The sequence below is a fragment of the Bemisia tabaci genome, chromosome 3 (genome assembly GCF_918797505.1).
Source record: "Bemisia tabaci chromosome 3, PGI_BMITA_v3".
Classification (NCBI taxonomy): Eukaryota; Metazoa; Arthropoda; class Insecta; order Hemiptera; family Aleyrodidae; genus Bemisia; species Bemisia tabaci.
In genome coordinates, this window is record NC_092795.1 from 19,820,969 (window position 1) to 19,839,694 (window position 18,726).

Consider the following 18,726-nt stretch of genomic DNA (forward strand, 5'->3'; position numbering starts at 1 on the left):
ATTTGCTCCAATTATCCGGTGCAATGTTGTTACTTGGAATTTTTTTTTAAATAACCTCCTCCATCGTAATTGATGCCCTATTCTAGATAAAAAAATCGAGCTTACATAGAAATCCTAGACCCGAATATTGGCATGGTTGCCAAATTTCAAGGTTTCCGATTTGTATTTGCCTGACAATAAGAGGACTCGAATTCCTAACTCTTTATTATAAGAAATTATGCAGCTTTTTCTTGTCAAAAATCTGATAAACATTATTGCGGAGAGAAAAGAGACATTTTTTCGAAAGAAATTGAACCAAATGTTTAGAATATTATCATTTAGTGGTGTAATATAACAAGTTTTTTCCAAATTCAAATGCAATATCAAGGAACATCATAAGGAAGGCATTTTATCGGTGAAAGTTTTGCGAGGCTCTTGAATCGTGGCATCTCCGGAAAACTCCCCAAAACTGAATAAAATCATCCACAATCTGCGTCGGGGTTCCTTAATGACGTGACTGGGTAGCGGGAATCTATCATTCCACCGTTAATTATTGACAAAATCATTTGGTCTCGAAATGTTGCGGGTAACCTCTGACCCCTCGTTTGTGCCCTCGGGAGGAAACGAGGGGCGGGGAGGGGGTGTTGAAAGCGTCACCGTGCCTGAAAGCCGCCGCAACACTCGCCATTAGAAGCCGTGACTTGCTGCGACACGCACCGCAAATACCGAAGCAACGCGCGAGTAAGCGCTATTGCCATGCTATAGACTTGCGAATCAAAAATTACTCTATATCGACGGTGAAACTACCAAACCACGTATCTCGTTTGCGGTGTTTAAAAATCTACGCTCGCATTTTATTTTTTTTAAGTAGACCAAATCAATATCATTCCTTGAAATTCTCACAGAATTTTCTCCGCACGAAGAGGAAAAATCACAGAAATTTTCAAGACCGGACGTTAAGTAGTTTTTCATTTAAAAAATAAAGTATGACAGGAAGTCTGCGACGTCGCAAACCGAGATACGTGGTTTGGTAGTTTCACCGTCGATATGTTTCAGCACGGTGAAACTGCAGGAATGGGTATCTAGGTTTGCGGCGTCGCAGACTTCCTGTCATGCTTTATTTTCTACATGGGAAGCTACTGAACATCATTTTTTGAAAATTTCAATGATATTTCACGGGAAAAAATAGGGTAGTCGACACAATCAGCGGCTTGTTAAAAATGCGCCAGCCACCGTGCGGTAGTTACGATAACTACCACTGTAGAGGGCACAACTAACCCGGTAGTTACATTAACATCCATGGTTTTTTATGTAACTACCGGGTCAGTTGTGACCTCCACCGCGATAGTTATCGTAACTACCGCACGGTGGCTGGCACATTTTTAACCAGCCGCTACGACTACCCGTTTTTTTCCGTGTTCTTTTCTGTATAGAGATTATTCTGTGAAAAATTCAAGCCATGATGTTGGCTCGACTTCCTTTCAAAAAATACTATAAAAGCGAAGATTTCAGAACACCGCAATCGAAATACGCATTTTTGTAGTTTCACCGTCGAATTTTTCTCCAGACGCAATTTTCAGTTTTGCATGATGATGCTTGATGAATTCCTCATTGAATAGTTTGCTAGGGAAATTAGTTTAACTATAGGTAATGTTTGACAGATAGACTGATTAGTTAGTCTCATTGTGAGTAAAAAGTTGCAGTACAAGAAATCATCAAAAATCTTGCCGTACGATTTATTAGCTCTGATTTGAAATGTATGAGGAAGACGAAGGTAAAATAATACGAGGAACTTCCATAAAGATAACGCTATGATTAAAAAAGGGTAGACAAATTAAGTCAAGAAATAATTTTTAACGCTAAATGTGACGGGAAAGATGGTTCATGAAGGTAAAAGTTTTTAACGTTACAATCATGCTTCTAATACATAGTAGTGCAGCTTAATACATCGCAGTTGTTATAAATAAATAAAAAAAATTAAAAAACAATAGAGTATATCCCAAAATGTATACTTCTTAAATCGAAAATTCTTCGAGGAATCGTATCGTAGCGTGGCGCTTACTTAAGCTGGATCCAACACTCATCTCTAATGCGCCTAAATGCGATTTTGTGTAAACTGAATGAAAAATTGACTATGTACTAATCATAATTAACGTGAGCAATGTAAATTAATTTTTCCCAACTGCGACTCTAGGCAACCCCGCATTTCGAACGGAAAATCAGGCGATTTAGTATTATCTCTGCCAAAGCTTTTTCCTCGCTGACTACAAATCGGTGTCGTGAGGGGTGCATGTTACCCCCACCCCTCCTTGCCTGACGTGCGACCATTCTCGATCCATCGTTATACATTTCACCCCTTCGAAAGTGGCAAAACAATTACTGTCGATAAATGTGCTTTTCCTCGATAAAAATAAACGCGACTGGTACATTAACATCAAAAGCATTACTGTTCATAAGAGCATGTCTTTCCCCAGTTGTTCATCAATTAGTCTACAAATCGATCGAGCTTGGTGACTCATATTCTGAGGATAAATCAGTGCATTTTACAAAAATGTAAGATGCACCGAAATTCAATGAAGTAACAGCACATTTAGATGTAATTAAATCAAGAACAACTATATCCATCGTAAACGGGGCCCTGAGACTGAGACCCAGAAGAACACCTGTATGGCAGAGTCAATGTCAGAACGAAGGTTTGGACCCCTCCCCCCTCCCTAGAGCGTTGTGTAATTTAGGGACGGCCCCTCATTGCACTGGATGTTAAAACACTGGGGTGTACCCTAATTAACTTTGGTTGTTGTGCACCAATGAACTGGGTCGACTTATATGGTTAGTATTGAACACCAACCACCACAACATACAGTTAATGCAATACTCCAATTTATTCAAATCAGAACACCATTTCGGCCAAAGCACAGAATTAACCCTCTACAGGGTTATCCAGAAGTCCGGGACCCCCCTTATAACTTTTGAACAAAAAATGCTAGAGATTTGAAATTTGGGGAATGTTCCTAGGTCAAAGGGAACTACTTTTTGGCATACACAAAATTTTTGGGGGGCGCCCCCCCTGAGGGGGGCGGACCCTAACTTTTTTTTTCAAATGGGAACCCCTATCTTGTGATACATCATTCGAAAGGGCTTAAAAAAATAAAACTTTTGGCGCAAACCGATTGTTGATACCTCAATTTTTAACTAAATGGCGGCCAAAAAATGGCGGCTCATTCAAAAGTCTCGGCCTCCGCTCATAACTCATGAACAAAAAATGCTAGGGATTCGAAATTTGGGGAATATCCCTAGGTGAAAGGGAACTACTTTTTGGCGTACCCAAAATTTCGGGGGGCGGCCCCCCTGAGGGGGGGCGGACCCTAACCCTTTTTTTTCAAATAGGAACCCCTATCTTGTGATACATCATTCGAAAGGGCTTGAAAAAAGAAAACTTTTGGCGCAAACCGATTGTCGATACCTCAATTTTTAACAAAATGGCGGCCAAAAATGGCGGAAATGCGTTTTTTGGTTATTTACCGTCGGATTCGCTTGAAACTTGGTTTCCACAGGTTTTCGAGCACGAAAAAAACAAATACGATATTGGATTTGCAAAATACCCGAGCTTTTCCAAGATGGCGGCCGAAAAATGGCGGGAAAATAAGTTTAAATCGGAATGTGTCAGATTTCCTGTGCGTTGCTCTCAGCCAGTTGAAAATCGTGTTTCCTGATTTGTCATTTCAACTACCCAGGACTCACCACGGGGAGGTGGCTACGCGTCGAGTCCCAACCGTGCCTCCCCTTCCGCCCGACCACTGAGGCACATTTTAATAGCGTTCGCTAAAACGCGTTAACGCGTTGCGTTAATTGAAATTACTCATTACTTACTCACTCTGCTCTACTTATTCTTACTTATACCTTACTCTTACTCCTCTCCCTTACTCTAATTACTTATTCTTAAATGATTTGGCAGATTTGTTTCCTTTATTTTTTTGGCAAGGGTGAGTAATTTCAATTAACGCAACGCGTTAACGCGTTTTAGCGAACGCTATTAAAATGTGCCTCAGTGGTCGGGCGGAAGGGGAGGCACGGTTGGGACTCGACGCGTAGCCACCTCCCCGTGGTGAGTCCTGGGTAGTTGAAATGACAAATCAGGAAACACGATTTTCAACTGGCTGAGAGCAACGCAGAGGAAATCTGACACATTCCGATTTAAACTTATTTTCCCGCCATTTTTCGGCCGCCATCTTGGAAAAGCTCGGGTATTTTGCAAATCCAATATCGTATTTGTTTTTTTCGTGCTCGAAAACCTGTGGAAACCAAGTTTCAAGCGAATCCGACGGTAAATAACCAAAAAACGCATTTCCGCCATTTTTGGCCGCCATTTTGTTAAAAATTGAGGTATCGACAATCGGTTTGCGCCAAAAGTTTTCTTTTTTCAAGCCCTTTCGAATGATGTATCACAAGATAGGGGTTCCTATTTGAAAAAAAAGGGTTAGGGTCCGCCCCCCCTCAAGGGGGCCGCCCCCCGAAATTTTGGGTACGCCAAAAAGTAGTTCCCTTTCACCTAGGGATATTCCCCAAATTTCGAATCCCTAGCATTTTTTGTTCATGAGTTATGAGCGGAGGCCGAGACTTTTGAATGAGCCGTCATTTTTTGGCCGCCATTTAGTTAAAAATTGAGGTATCAACAATCGGTTTACGCCAAAAGTTTTATTTTTTTAAGCCCTTTCGAATGATGTATCACAAGATAGGGGTTCTTATTTGAAAAAAAAAAAGTTAGGGTCCGCCCCCCTCAGGGGGGGCGCCCCCCAAAAATTTTGTGTATGCCAAAAAGTAGTTCCCTTTGACCTAGGAACATTCCCCAAATTTCAAATCTCTAGCATTTTTTGTTCAAAAGTTATAAGGGGGGTCCCGGACTTCTGGATAACCCTGTATGTTATAGCGTTACGAACTCGTAACAACGTATTTTTGGGGTTTTTAAAAATTGAATCTTTGCTTAGTGGCATAATTTTACAAATGCTCTTTAGTTTTTCTCTTTTTTTGAATAACTGATTCCCAAAAATTTCAAATTTTGAACAAAAGTTGGTACTCAATGTTTTTCTATGCAAGCTACAAAGTAGATTAGCGCCCCCCAGAATCTCAGATCCAAATTAATTCATGCCGTAGAGGGTTACGTAGCGGGATCGAAATTAGTCGTGGCTGCTTCTAATTCTAAAATTTGTTTTAATTTCAATAAAGGTTTGCATACCTTTTGGGCAGACCATCAAAATATTGCATTTAATCGCTGCGCTTCGGAGAACAAAGGCCAGCTGAGGCTACAGCCAATTTTTAAAAATTTCGAACTTTTAAAAAATCAAATCTAGACGGAAAGTCTGCAGTTTCCTGTACAGACCTGGGACAAGCCCTCCGGTTGGTGTGAACAGTGATCCCGGATTACTCGGCTGAGCCCAGACTGGCAGGGAGGGAGGGAGTCACCGGGGTGGAATAACGCTATTAAACGCGGCTTTATCCCCCGACGCTGACTATCTCTTCATTCACACTTGATCTACTTCGAAAGCGATCTTTCCCTTGCGCGCCTTCCCCGTGATTTGGTCCCCGGGCCAGACGTCTGACCTCCTCGAAATCACCAAATGGCGCCTACATACCGCAAATGAAAGCAGTGACTTTGCTATCAACCATGGGTGAAATGAATCCTTAACGAGAATTCGAGTCAAAACTAAAGGGAAAAAGAGAAAAAAGGGAGGGAGAGAGAGGGGGGGGCGAAGGGGAAGGGACTACGAAACCGATGACTGAACTTAGTGGCTACAAACTGAGCAATTCAAAAGCGAAGGGTAAAGTTAAAATGTGTGTCATAAGCAGGTGACCTTCGCATGTTCTACATAGTTAATTCGGAGTCACAAAATATCACGTAGACTACCGAAAAAAAAGAAGAAAAAAACAGTACCGTTTTTGAAATTTCAGTCTTCTTTCAGGCTGAGTTTTGCTGCTGAATTTTCACCATATCTCATGTAAACTACTAATGCATGTATCAAGGGTATGTGTGCGTGCTTATAATAGGGATGTTACTACCTCCGTTGTGCGAGGAGAGACCGAACGCAAAGCCCTACTTTAAACAATATTCTTACTTTTAAACAATTTGCGTTATTTCTGGACAAATACATTATTTTTTTGCCACAAAGCGTCTACGTCCTTTCAATGTTGGTCATTCTAGATGGGAAATCTATAGCAAGAAGACTAAGTTTGCAACAAACGGCCCAGAGTTTATGAACTGATTTCGACGAATTGCTCAAAATTCATCAGTAGCCAAAGATCAGAATGAAGGAGAAAGTACTTCTCTGAGTCCCTTAAAGTCCATCAAATTGTAATTACCTTACTCTCCAACCTTGTTAAAATGCGTATTGCAAGGTCTCTCACTCAGTTAATGTCCTTAATTTCCCACTTATGTTTCTGCCGCATCGAAGCAGCATCTATCAGTAAGCAGATTTTGCCCGCATTCCAGGAGCCCGAGCGTGAAGTCAGTCAATGCGCCTTCAATTCTTGAATATGCAGAAAGCACATTAATGAAGTGCGAATAGTTGCATCAAAGGGTTTCATTGACATCGCATCATATCTGAGAGTCCGAAGTTAGTTTCATCTCGTGTACCCGTTTGAATACCTTGGATCCCCAGTCTAGCTTCTTATGTTTCAATTTGTCTACACATGCTTCATTTTTAATGAGGAATAAATTGATATTTTTTACACGCCGTGAAAACAACTTAAAGATAAACGAAAAAATACACCTGCAAAATGTACTCATGGGTTTTAAAGCAGAACGTTTTTCTTCATTAAAATGTAAAATGAAGCGAAGAGTTTGTAACGTTACAAACGACAGAGTTATCTAGTTTCGTCATCGATATGTTTTCACGTCATTATGAGTAACTGCTCGCGCGAGAAGAGTAACGCACGAGTGGGTGAAAATTAGTCCAATTAAAAAGTAGAGCTTTAAAGAGAGTAATAATTAAAAAGAATCAAGCATACTTGTTGCATAAATGAGATAAAAAACACTAAGAAGTGATCCGAATACTGTATATGTAACTAGGTGGAGTAATGGTGCTTGGTCCACACCATTTCGCGGGGAAATCAAAGCCAAGAAGTTCCAAAAATTATAATCAGAGTCAAAATAAATCTTTTTAACTCCAGTGTGTACCAGTACAAAACTGAGGGGGGGGGGGGGTGTTCAGCTTGGACAGTGTGCATTGGAATATTAAGTTGGAGTCATGGCGAGAGATCTCTACCGGTTTGGGCCTTTTTAGACCTTATCAATTTTTGGAACTTCTTGGCTTTGATTTCCCCGCAAATGGTGTGGACCCAGCACCATTTTTCCACCTTGTTGCAAAATTAATCAGTTAAATTTTGTCCTAATAGCAAAAAGCAGGGCCGGATTAAGGAGGTGGCCACATGGGCCGCGGCCTATGGCGGCGAATCTAAGGGGCGGCAAATTACGCATTTTTTTAAATGTAGGTATAAAAAAAAAAATCGGATTTAGAAAAAAAAAAAATTACAAACGAGAAAAGGCTACAAAATCTCTCACTTCCTGAGAGTATAGTAATTTCTAATTTTGTCGTCTTTCAGTGATACAAGAGACAGCACTTTTAATTAGTCGAGTTAAGAGAGAAACCAAACACGCAATTTGGCCTGGAACTGGCCTGGACTTAGAGAGAAATGATGACGAGGACTTGAGATGGAAAGAAGAAGCCCTATGCGCGGCGGTCGGCATGTAACACATATTAGCGCCTACAAGACTGCACGAATACTTCACGCATTGCATCAAACACAGTGCGGTCACTGCAGTCAGCGTGAAACGCGTAGCGCCTACAAGACTGTCGGAATACTTCACGCATTGCGCCAAACACAGCGCGGTCAGCGTGAAACGCATAGCGCCTACAAGACTGCGTGAATACTTCACGCATTGCGCCAATCACGGTGCGGTCGGCGCGGCGGCAGAAGTTAAAATCATTAAACCAAATTTTGTGTTTGTTCTTTCATAATTTTTTCGTTCATTTCTTATGAATGGAAAGGCCTTGTCCATTAGAGATAGGTTTACGAAACTTGACTTTCGCGCAAAGTTCGGTGAACTTTTGCCAGTAGTGTCGATAGAGCTTTCCCAAAAAATGTGTTCAACACGAGTAAACGCGTCTTATGCACCCCTCCCCCGCTGGCACGTTCACTTGATGGTTTTTATTGATGTTTCAAAACGAATGAGAAGGGGGCGGCAAAATACAGGCGGCCCATGAGCGGCAAGTAGGAAAATCCGGCCCTGGCAAAAAGAGCAAAAAGTTCATACCGAGACATAAAATATCACAAGCACACCAACCAGCATCCCACTTTTTGCCCATTTCTTACGTGCAAGAGCTTACATCGGGAGACTCAATTCCTCGCTTTTTCTCTGGTCCAAGGCAGTCGAAACGGAACGAAATACAGGAGGGACATAAAGAATCATAGTTGTCGGAGTGGCGGAAATGAAGAGGGAGGGGGGGGGGGAGTCGGTCGGCTGGTGCACCGCTGATAACGGCGTGATTCTGACAAATATGAGATCACTGTAACGAACTCGCACCCCCATAATTCCCACCCCCGCGTTGCCCACCCCCGCAAGATGCCGGGCAGTCCCGGAAAGTCTATGTTTTCCGTCTACGGTGATCGCACCGAAAGTGCGACATGGCGACTTCGGCAGTTGGCATCTTAATGTCTTCATATTATCGGGGCCCGCTCCGAGAGAAACAGTGACGCGAGCTTTCAGCGAGGAGGCGTCCATTTCAATGGCGTGGCGTGCTTTGCGATAAATCGACTAATCTGTCATTTAAACCTATGGTAAATGATCGATGAACAGGATGTTCGCAACGAACGCTTTAATAATCGATTCTTTACCATAGCTTCAAATGCAGAAATTTCGATAATCGATCATTCGCGCCTCGCCGCTGGTCTATTTTATCGCGGATCTCATGACGAGTGGACTCCTCACGATCGTTGTCACGGCGTAACTTGTAACTCCTCGAAAACCGACCAGCGCAATTATTTGAAACTCCTTTATTTTGTTGAGTATGTAATTTGATCCCGGGAGAGTTAAAATAGTTGCTTTAAGTCCAAGTGAACATCCGCGCACACCGACAAAATTGCAAGTCGAAGCACTCTTCCGTCTTGAAATACATGAAAGACTCGTGATTTTATTATCACACGATTACAAAGCTTGAAAATTAAGATATCAGCGATCACACTTGAAGAGTCGTGATTGGCCAGTGATGCGATTTCGGGTCAGCGGTGACCTTTCAATTTCTTCTCAATTTGACCGTGTACAAGAGCCTTGCAGGTATTCTCCCACAATGCATTGCTGCAGTGGAGACATTCCGGTTCTAAATTCCTCTAACTATGCTGATTAATATACCAATTATACAATGGTCATATTATCAATATTTTGGTAAAAATTTCAAGGTAACGCGGTTGATAAAACCGACAATGACGTCACATTACACCATTTCCGTAGATTTTTAATGGCGAGTACTAGATGGCAATGAAAATTGAATTTTTTAGAAATTTTCTCTTTTCCAGAATTTCCAACTTAAATCCTACAGTTTTTGTTTGAGGTTATGTTCTATTGTTTTGAACCAAACTTTACGTCAAACCACAGTCGAATACGATCTATATGGTACACTTGCTAACATCATGTGAGCCGCCTAAGAGCGGAGGATTGCGAGTTCTCGCCTCAAGCCATCGCGCCTTCAATTTTGCAGATGCACCGCACGGACATCCATCAAGTACGAATAGTTGTATCTCTGCGCCGTCATGAACAAGCGTCCTTTTCCTCTGGTTCGGTCCGTGGATTTGAAGGTTATTATTATCCTGATGATAAGCCATGAATTGATGAACCATAAAATCAAGCCATGAATCAAATGAATCATAAATGCCCCGGGACTCTTTATCAATCGTAGAAATATTATTCATCCTTGAAAAACGGAAAATGAATAACGGAATAAACCCATAAACTTAGAGAAGGCGCATTTCTTTGTGCTGTTTTGATGATGTACTGCGATAAAATTAATCACGTTCTAACAATTCGTGTGCTATGCTTTCTCTCGTGACATTTTTGTTATCTTATTAAGTGCCAGAACTATTATGCTACGGTACAAAGTTAGGGCACGAAGAGTCGAAGTGAAATAATTCTTGGTTACAAAAAACCGATAAGAGAACATGACATATTCGAAACGATTGCTTTGAAAAGAAATATAGACATGGCGCTATAGCTACCCACGGAGTTTTCGTGATTGCATGAGACGCTGAAATAGAGGCTACTTCAGACGTCCAAGAATTCCGCGCCATCGATGATGACGCCTGGATGCAACTATTTTGCGCTCCATAGTTAATCGCGTTGAATTCTGCCGTGCTAAGGAAGAACGCCGTATGAGCCTTCAGACGTCGCCAAATTTCTTTTGATAAAACATTAAGTTTCAGAAAAATCTTTGAATATTTTTCCTCCGATTTTTCAGATAATTTTGTTCACCGTTAGATCTGAATTATCTGAAAATTTCAAGGTAAAATGTGCATAACCTACTTCAAAATTTAACATTTTACCTGGAGAAATTTGGCAACTCTCGAATGTTCATACGACGTTTCTCCTTAGCACGGTAGAATACCAAAAAAAAGTTGAAACCGGACTGTCAATAAAATAATTTTTTTACGATGTCATTTGCAATTTTACGCGATTATAGTCTGAACTGTTTCGTACAAATGTGTACAATGTATGAGCTTGATAGGTTTTTGGACTCACCCTGCGAAGTATTTGGCAGTTTTGGCGCGGATGATGTCACCAATGAGGGCGAAGTCGGGCATGGTTGATGAGTCCCAACTCTACGGGATTCGGAGTAGAGCGATAGGGTATCCACCGGTGGAGAGGGCTCAGTTGAAAACGCAGCCGTCCTGGACAGTAGCGGCGCGAATAAACCCGGACGAACTCAAACTCCAAAGCTCCATTTTGGTCCTGAAACGAATAAAAGAAAATCATGATTCCAGGGAGGGAATATTATACACTGAAAAAAATTGAGGTTGATGTAACATTCTGGATGTAATAAAAGTGTGCGAGAACTTACAAAATGCCGAATTAACTGCAACGGCAGTTACTTTAGCCATGTCAAGATGTAAAATTAACTGCCGTAGCGGGTAATTTAGCATTTTGTGGGTTCTCGCACACTTTGTTTACATCCAGAATGTTAAATCAACTTCACTTTTTTTTCGGTGTATCTTCATCAGATAAAACAGTAAGGTGATCATATGGACTACATTTTGCAATTAGGAGCTACAGTTTCTGGTTCATCCGTAAAAGCACCTATGTCAATTGGAAAACTAATGGCATATACGTTGTTTTTAAACTGAGCAAAAAAGTGTAGTTCTGAATTGCAAAATGCAGTTCATATAATATCTAAAAATAATTAAAAAATAATTTACTACTGTATCATCAAAAACAAATCCTTCTATATCAGAGAGAGGTTTCCCTAGAATATTTCGCCAGCGCTGAGATAGCGTTTAATGGTGGTAAAAAGGAGGATCTATTTAGAAGGGAGATTGATATGAGCGTACATGGGCACTGAGAAAAATATAGTGTGTTTTATTTCCACCAAGTAGCTGATTTGGTATGGCCCGGCGCAAAGAAAGACGAATAATATAAGTTGCCAATGCTGATGATAGGTCTACACCGAATTAATTGCTCTCGAACAGAAGACACTTGGCACCAAAGTTGCCAGATTGAGGTATAGTATAAGGTAAGTGGATATTTTACGGTGGATATTTTTTTGTATTTTTTTATTATTTTTAAAGGGGTTTACATGGGAAAACTTTCTGAAATTTTAGCACTATATGACAAGATTGCTCAGGTCGTTCTTCCTAAATATGATGATGGATGGTCATCAGCAGATTTTCGTTTGAATTTCTATGGGGAGAGTAACAATATTATCCAAAATATACATTGCATGCTTTTCCCTCGAGGACCGAAATGTATCCTTACTTAAGGTTTATAATAATAAAAATTATTGAATGAAACCGACACGGTCGCTAATTTGACATTTTCTCAATTTTTTGTTGTTTAATCAGGAATTAGTGAAAGAAAAAAAGAAAAAAATTGGTCTTTAGTGAAGAGCAATACATTCGCGACCCGGTGCCGTAATTTTGGTGATACGACGAATAAGGACACAACGCTTATCTAATATTAATACTGCTGTGAAAATGTTTTACATGTAATATTTTAGACGTTGCGACGCGATCAAGGAAATCATCGTTAATAATCAGGCAAAAGAATATAACTGCATTTCAACGGTGAGAAATTCCCATTCGCAATTAATGTTTTCACCAGAAAACTGTCGAACATTTCTAACTGAAAATTATACCAATTTTTGTTCTGTTCACATGCAGGCAAGAAATATTGAAATTCTTGACGAATTTTGACTGCGTGGTTTACTACTTGTCAAAAAAATGAGTTGTTTAGGTCAATTTTGCAACCTTGAAATGATGATACGTTCCATCATTCGAGGAAAGACGAAATATATGCAGGGAATACCTAAATTCAGGAATTAATTCACGCGAAATCAAACTTTGAACTTCAGACTTGTCGAACCACGAGTGACAGTAAATGCAGAGCATATTTATAAAGCGGCCATCATCCATGATGAATTATTCTTACTATCTATAAACATTTATATTTTAAGAGCGTCTTCAGTGAGCTGAAACAATTGTCTTTGATTCTTTAATATCGGAGACTAGTAGTTCGTGAAAATGCCATTAAATGTATCATGCTGTTCTACGATCATGTATAACATATTTGTCGAATAAAAACACAATGGAAACCCAAAAAATAATGAGAAATAGAAGTTTTTTTTTCATTCTCGACCAAGGAGTCCCATCATGTAGTAGTTTTTCCCCCTTTTACTTTAGAGCGACGCTTAACTTGGAGGCCAATTTTAAAGTAGTAACAACATAAAACACTTTCCTGCAGGCATTAATAGAAACTATATAATTTCAGAAAAATATATCACTGTAAGCAGAGTACGGCCGCATTGCTTAGGTACACGCTATCGTGAAATACGTTTTCGTGACTGGAAAAAGAGGAGAAAAGGAACTGAGGAGAAAAGTGGATATAAAACAAACGAAGGTAATAATATCGCTGTGTGTAGGGTTAAAAAAGGTACAATTCCGGTAAAGCTCTTTGAAAAGGTCAAAAGTTAATTAAGTGTAAACTTGGAGCAAAGGTTCAAAAAGTGACTTCAAAGTTAATGCGTATCAAATTAATTTCGCGTGCTGCCGGAAAATTAAATTTGTTACGCCGTCAGTTTTCGTCCTTGCAGCATCAGATGACATCAAAAATACGTGCAAATACCCGGAGAATTTTTGCGCATCGAGAGTTGCTGCATCGAAACACATTCTTTTATTTGATATTATTCATTTTGATGAAATCTCAAAGTGAAATTCTGAATTTTAATGTCTTTTGCCCAATAGCAGAAAACAATGCGCAGTTTCAACATAATTACAGTACGAATATAGGAATTAAGATACAATTTTGTACCATCAGAGCCTTGGACCTCTTTATAAAAAAACGGAGAGTTTGCTGTAAAAGTTTATGAAATCCTCCAGTAAATCAGTAATTCTCAATGAATCATGTAAAGTTAATTTTAAAAGGGAGTGCAATTTTGGAATTCCATGGAAGACTGCATTTTTTTATACATGGAGCTTCGATTTTTATGAGTCCCCATCAATGGATTCTCATATTATAACTTGCAATACATATTCTTTTATCTGAAAAACTCGTGTCTGTATGTTCTTCTATGTGGAGCGGGACGGTTGGTTGGTTAATAAATTTATTTGAAGGTGCCTTAACTAAAAAAAAGTCGTTAAGAAAGAGAGATTAATACTGCGAAAGGATAATCATAACTCAAAATAAAATAGGGAGAAAATGTCACAGAAACAAGACGGGGAAAACATGAAATTTGCAAAAAATAAACAAAGACAACGAGGAAAGAATAAAGTAAATTTGGAGATTACTTTGTTTTAAGATGGGAGGAATTTTGTAAAACTTTTTCGTAAGTATGATATTACCATCAGCAAGAGGGGGAAAATTGTGGATGTTAACTGTCAGTAATCGGCGCAGAATATTAAAACTAGATTAGACTTTAGCAAGATTAGACTGAGAAAGGGACGTCTATAAAATGTTATGAACTAACTTTTGTGTTTAAAAACCATTGTTGGCAAGACAATGAAATTGAGTGAGCTAATTAGTCGCTATAAATGAGCACAAATAAAACATTTTCAGGGTACATAAAAGTAGCTTTGAGTTCAGCTTCCCCTCCCACTCCCTCAGATGAACCCGGTCCATTTAAAGGAATGATAATAACAAAATTATTTGTTTCTAGGATTATTATTTTAATGCAACTAAAATGAAAACTGTTTAAAGCCTCTACTTTTCTATAATTTTGAAGGCGCTAAAGTTTAATGATGTTGCATTGCTTTTTATTCCTTTTGGATTATCATCTTTAAAATTACCCATTAAAAACAGGATTTAAAAAATAGTCAACCGGAAATATAAAAATCCTAAAAATTAAAATTAGAGATTCGGAAGTAAATTCCAATACGTTTCTGAGCAAAATTAATAGGAGAAAGCGTTCAGTTGAAGCAAATGCATTGGATAAAAATGCTAAACTAGCACCCCCCTTTCGACAGACCTCCACCACTTTTGTCGATTTCTATCAGTATAGGATCTAGACAAAATATTTACAATCCACTTGCTTGGGTTGAAGTGGATTGTGAATTTTTTATCTAGGTCTTAATCACAAAAACGATGGAAAAAAGTGATAGTCTGTAGGTACGAGAACTTTTTGCAACGTTTTTCCAATTCATCTGCTTCGGTTGAACACCTTCCCACTCAAACTCTCCACTGAAACGAATTAGAGTTTAATATTTGCATTTTTGATTCTTTTTTATTAATTTGTGTCAATTATAAAAATGTAAGAGGGTGGATTTTGTATGCATGCGCCAATCACATATTCTCCTATGTATATTTATTGCATATCCGTTCATTACCAGGAAAAGTCTTGTATAACATGAAAAAACGAGAGGCCTACATTTTAAAGAAAAGATCTGAATAAAATTTAATATAAGATGAATGCAAATTGAATTCACGCCTCAAATCAATCCTTCTCCTTGCGATGATTGAGAGTTAATGGTGGTTTTAGGGAAGAGAATACAGTATCATGCCCTCTATACCCTTTGGACCGAAGGGAGGAAAGACATGGGGAAGAAAGGACAAGGGCGGAAGGAGGGAAGGAAAGATAGAAGGAGCCATGTAAGTACATGAAGAAGGTGCAAAGTACTAACAGAGAAACTAGGTCATAACTTCAGTATTTCCTTCGCCCAACCAGAAAATTAATATGGTCACTAGTAGCTGGTTTTATTGTGTAGTTCTTTAATGGCGGACTTTACCTAATCCAGAATGGCCATATAAAAATGCATTGATCAGTTATCGCGTGAAATACTTCAGTTTTTACCTGGATGATTGGATATCCATTTCTAAAATTGAAATCCAACTTTACTTAAAATTTGTACTCTCTTTTACTTATGTACTCTCTCTTCTTCTGTTTTCTTTTTTCTACTTTTAATTTCTCAGGGCTCATTTTGGGAAATATTTTGAATGAGCCTCAAATCTCCCCCACCCCTTCCGTTGAGGGGTGGAGGGAGGTACCCTCTCCAGCATTATATATTACTGCTACACCCCCCCTCCCCTTCCGACCTCTTTAAGGATCCATCTACAGCAGAAAGCTCAATATCCAAAGAATTGCAGTACTAGCCTAGCCGCACGCACACACACATACAGCCATGCGAATAACGCACGCACAGGCACACTCACACACACGCAAGAGAGGAAAATCATATTTACCGGTGCCGGAGAGTGAGCAGGTCCAGCGCGCGGCACACAGAAGCGACTGAGCGACCCGGCCGGGGGGTGAGCTTTCGGCGGGGGTTGCAACTTTGTGAGCGCGGGCGGCGCGCCAGGATTGGCCGGCCGACCGAAAGCTACTGTAGCGCGCGGCCCAATCGGAGACAGCGGCACGCCCCGAGAACTTTGATTTGGAGCCGGGTCCGCCGCTCCAGGCTCCCGAGGCGGAGCCGTGACGTCACAGGAAAAGCGAAAACCCCTCGAGTCGCGCGGGGATCGCATTGGGGTTGCGCGCTTTTTTCTCAGCAGGTTTTCCCGGGCTTCGCGAACGTCTACCAGAGCGGCGCTGCACAGTGGAACGAGTTATTGCGAAAAGCCGACCATGAAATTTTTGAATACACTTGCAAATTTCGATGTTCATTTCGTCATACCATAAAGTTTTAGGGGTGTCTACACTGGAAAAAAAAAAAACACATTGGAACTAGAGTCCAGACACTTAAAAACATCGACAAGAAAAAGTACTCTTGATTCAATCAGATTTAAGCTTAAATCAAGAACCAAGCCTCTTAATTTGAGCGGAATTCCTTTAGATTTAAGTTTAAATCTGATCGAATCAAGAGTCCTTTTTCTTGTCAATGTTTTCAAGAGTCTGGACTCTAGATCCAATGTGTTTGTTTTTCCAGTGTAGTGACGAATGAACCTGGATGAAATGGTAAATTACTAAATACATCTACTTTCATAACCACTTAAAAACTTTGAAGTGCTAGCCTGACAATGTGTGTTTCTTTAACTTTAGGTACTCATTTCCCCAGAACTATCTAACCTAGAGGGTTCATTCTTGTGTACAAATTTCAGATTTTTCAAGCTTTACAAGGCTGACCTGTTTAAAATCTTTAAATATAATCGAGACTATTGTGAAAAATAAACGATCAAGGAATTCAATGCAAAATTGTACAGATTTTTTCAAAACTAAAAAAATTCCAAAGATTTCAAAAATTCAAAAAGTCGGTTACCTCAAATGTTCTATGTATAACACAAATGCATACCAAATTTCAACGTTGTAGGACAAATATTTTTTTAGAAAAAGGTACCTAAAGTTGACTCAAATTACACGAGGAACGACAGTATCACAAGCTTACCTTAAAAAAAATTCGTCGACAAAACCAATGAAACCACTTTTAACTTCCTGAATTAACAAAAATGTAGGCATTTAAAATTCGGACGTCATGTCTGACTTCTCGTATTGGCTTGCCTCACTGTGCGCCGTTCGAAAATAAAATGGAATCATCCGTCTGAGCCGGGATTCGTCCGTGGAGGGGGTGAAGGGGTTGAGAGCTGTGGGAAATTTGCAGAGCCCCCCCAAACGTTGCCGTTCGAGAGGGACTCGAGTAACAGAGCCTTATTCCAACCTGTAACTCGGAATTCTCAGCAATTTTATCACGTTGAAACGTGCGATTTCTATTGAATTTTATTGAAGGGGGGTTATTTTTCTCTATCTCAATTGTGACCGCCCATGAAAAAAGAAGCTTAAGACCTGAAAAACTCGTGACGAGGTGTCGGTGCATTTTTCTTTCTATTTTCAGTAGTTTTATCACGTTGGAACATGCGATTTATTTTCTCAATTTCATTCATATTTTCTTAATAATTGTGACGGCCTATAAGAAAAGGTGTCATTACTAAAAAATTTGGAATTGAAGCCATCGTAATCTTTCCATTGTGAAATTTTTTACGAACATTTATGCATGGAAAACACCTAAGAATCTTAAAGAACACCGTAGTTCGATGGTAAAACTGCAGAAATGCGAGCGAATGCGTATCTCGGTTTGCGGCGTTCAACATTCCTGTTACTTTATTTTCTACATGGAAAACTAATGCTCACTATATCTTGAAAACTCCGGTGATTTTTGCGAGCGTGATGCGAATCTCGATTTGCGGCGTTGCAACATTCCTGTTATACTATATTTTCTACATGGAAAACTATTGACCACTATATCTTGAAAACTCCTGTGATTTTTCTTCTCTATGTTAAGAATATTCTATGAAAATTTCAAGGCACACTTTGCGTTCGGTCTCATCCAAATAAAATAAGAGTGGAGAGAAGCACCGCGACCGAGATAAGCGTTTTTGCGGTTTCACCGTCTTAGCGCTACGGTATAGACGGTCCGATTTTGAGAATGAGGTTTTTTGAAGACATTGAGTAAAATTTGGTCGGTCGTACTTGGCAGGTACTAAAAATTGGATTTCGTTAAAAGAACCTGGTATATCTACATGGAGGCTTCTAACGAGGAGTCTATCTATTTGGTTGATGAGTTATTTGGTTCTTCAGTTGTAAGCGGCCGTCCATAAAATACGTAAAGCTGTAGATCGAATTTTTCGACCCCCATTTTCTCGTGACGCTTTCAGAACGGAGGTCATTTTCCTTTAACACGTAAAAAGAAAATGACGTAACGCTTTCCACGATCTCTCCCCCAGAGCGTTACGTATTTTTTGAACGACCCTTCCGGAGGCAAAATTTGGGGTAATTTCACACGAGAGGCCCTGCACCGAGAAAAATTAAATCTTAACTGAATATAAGTGGCAATTATGAAGTAAATACAGGATCTGCAAGAGTATCCTCAAAATACCAAAATGACCATTGAGTCAAGTGGAGCTTTGGTGGTTTTTGTTTTGTGAATTCTCTCCATTTACCAGCCTGAGCCCGGGTGTGGCCTTTTTTAATTATACGTGCGTCCGTATCAGTTCTTCAACCCAACCACGCGAAAATCGCTTTTCTGCGAACTGTTGCCTCTATGTGCCAGGGTCCTTTTTCTAATAGACAG

General features: G+C 39.8%; 1 protein-coding gene across 1 annotated transcript in view; it reads right to left on the reverse strand.

Annotated features, from left to right (window-relative positions):
- VGlut (Vesicular glutamate transporter) overlaps positions 1-16,091 on the reverse strand; it is a 101,012-nt gene extending 84,921 nt beyond the window's left edge. Inside the window, exons 1-2 of the mRNA XM_019048530.2 lie at positions 15,908-16,091; positions 10,763-10,972 (exon numbers count right to left, since the gene is read on the reverse strand). Of these exons, the coding sequence (XP_018904075.1) occupies positions 10,763-10,824 (62 nt within the window). The 5' untranslated portion in view covers positions 10,825-10,972; positions 15,908-16,091. The remainder of the gene's footprint in view (positions 1-10,762; positions 10,973-15,907) is intronic.
- Positions 16,092-18,726: the final 2,635 nt, after the last annotated feature.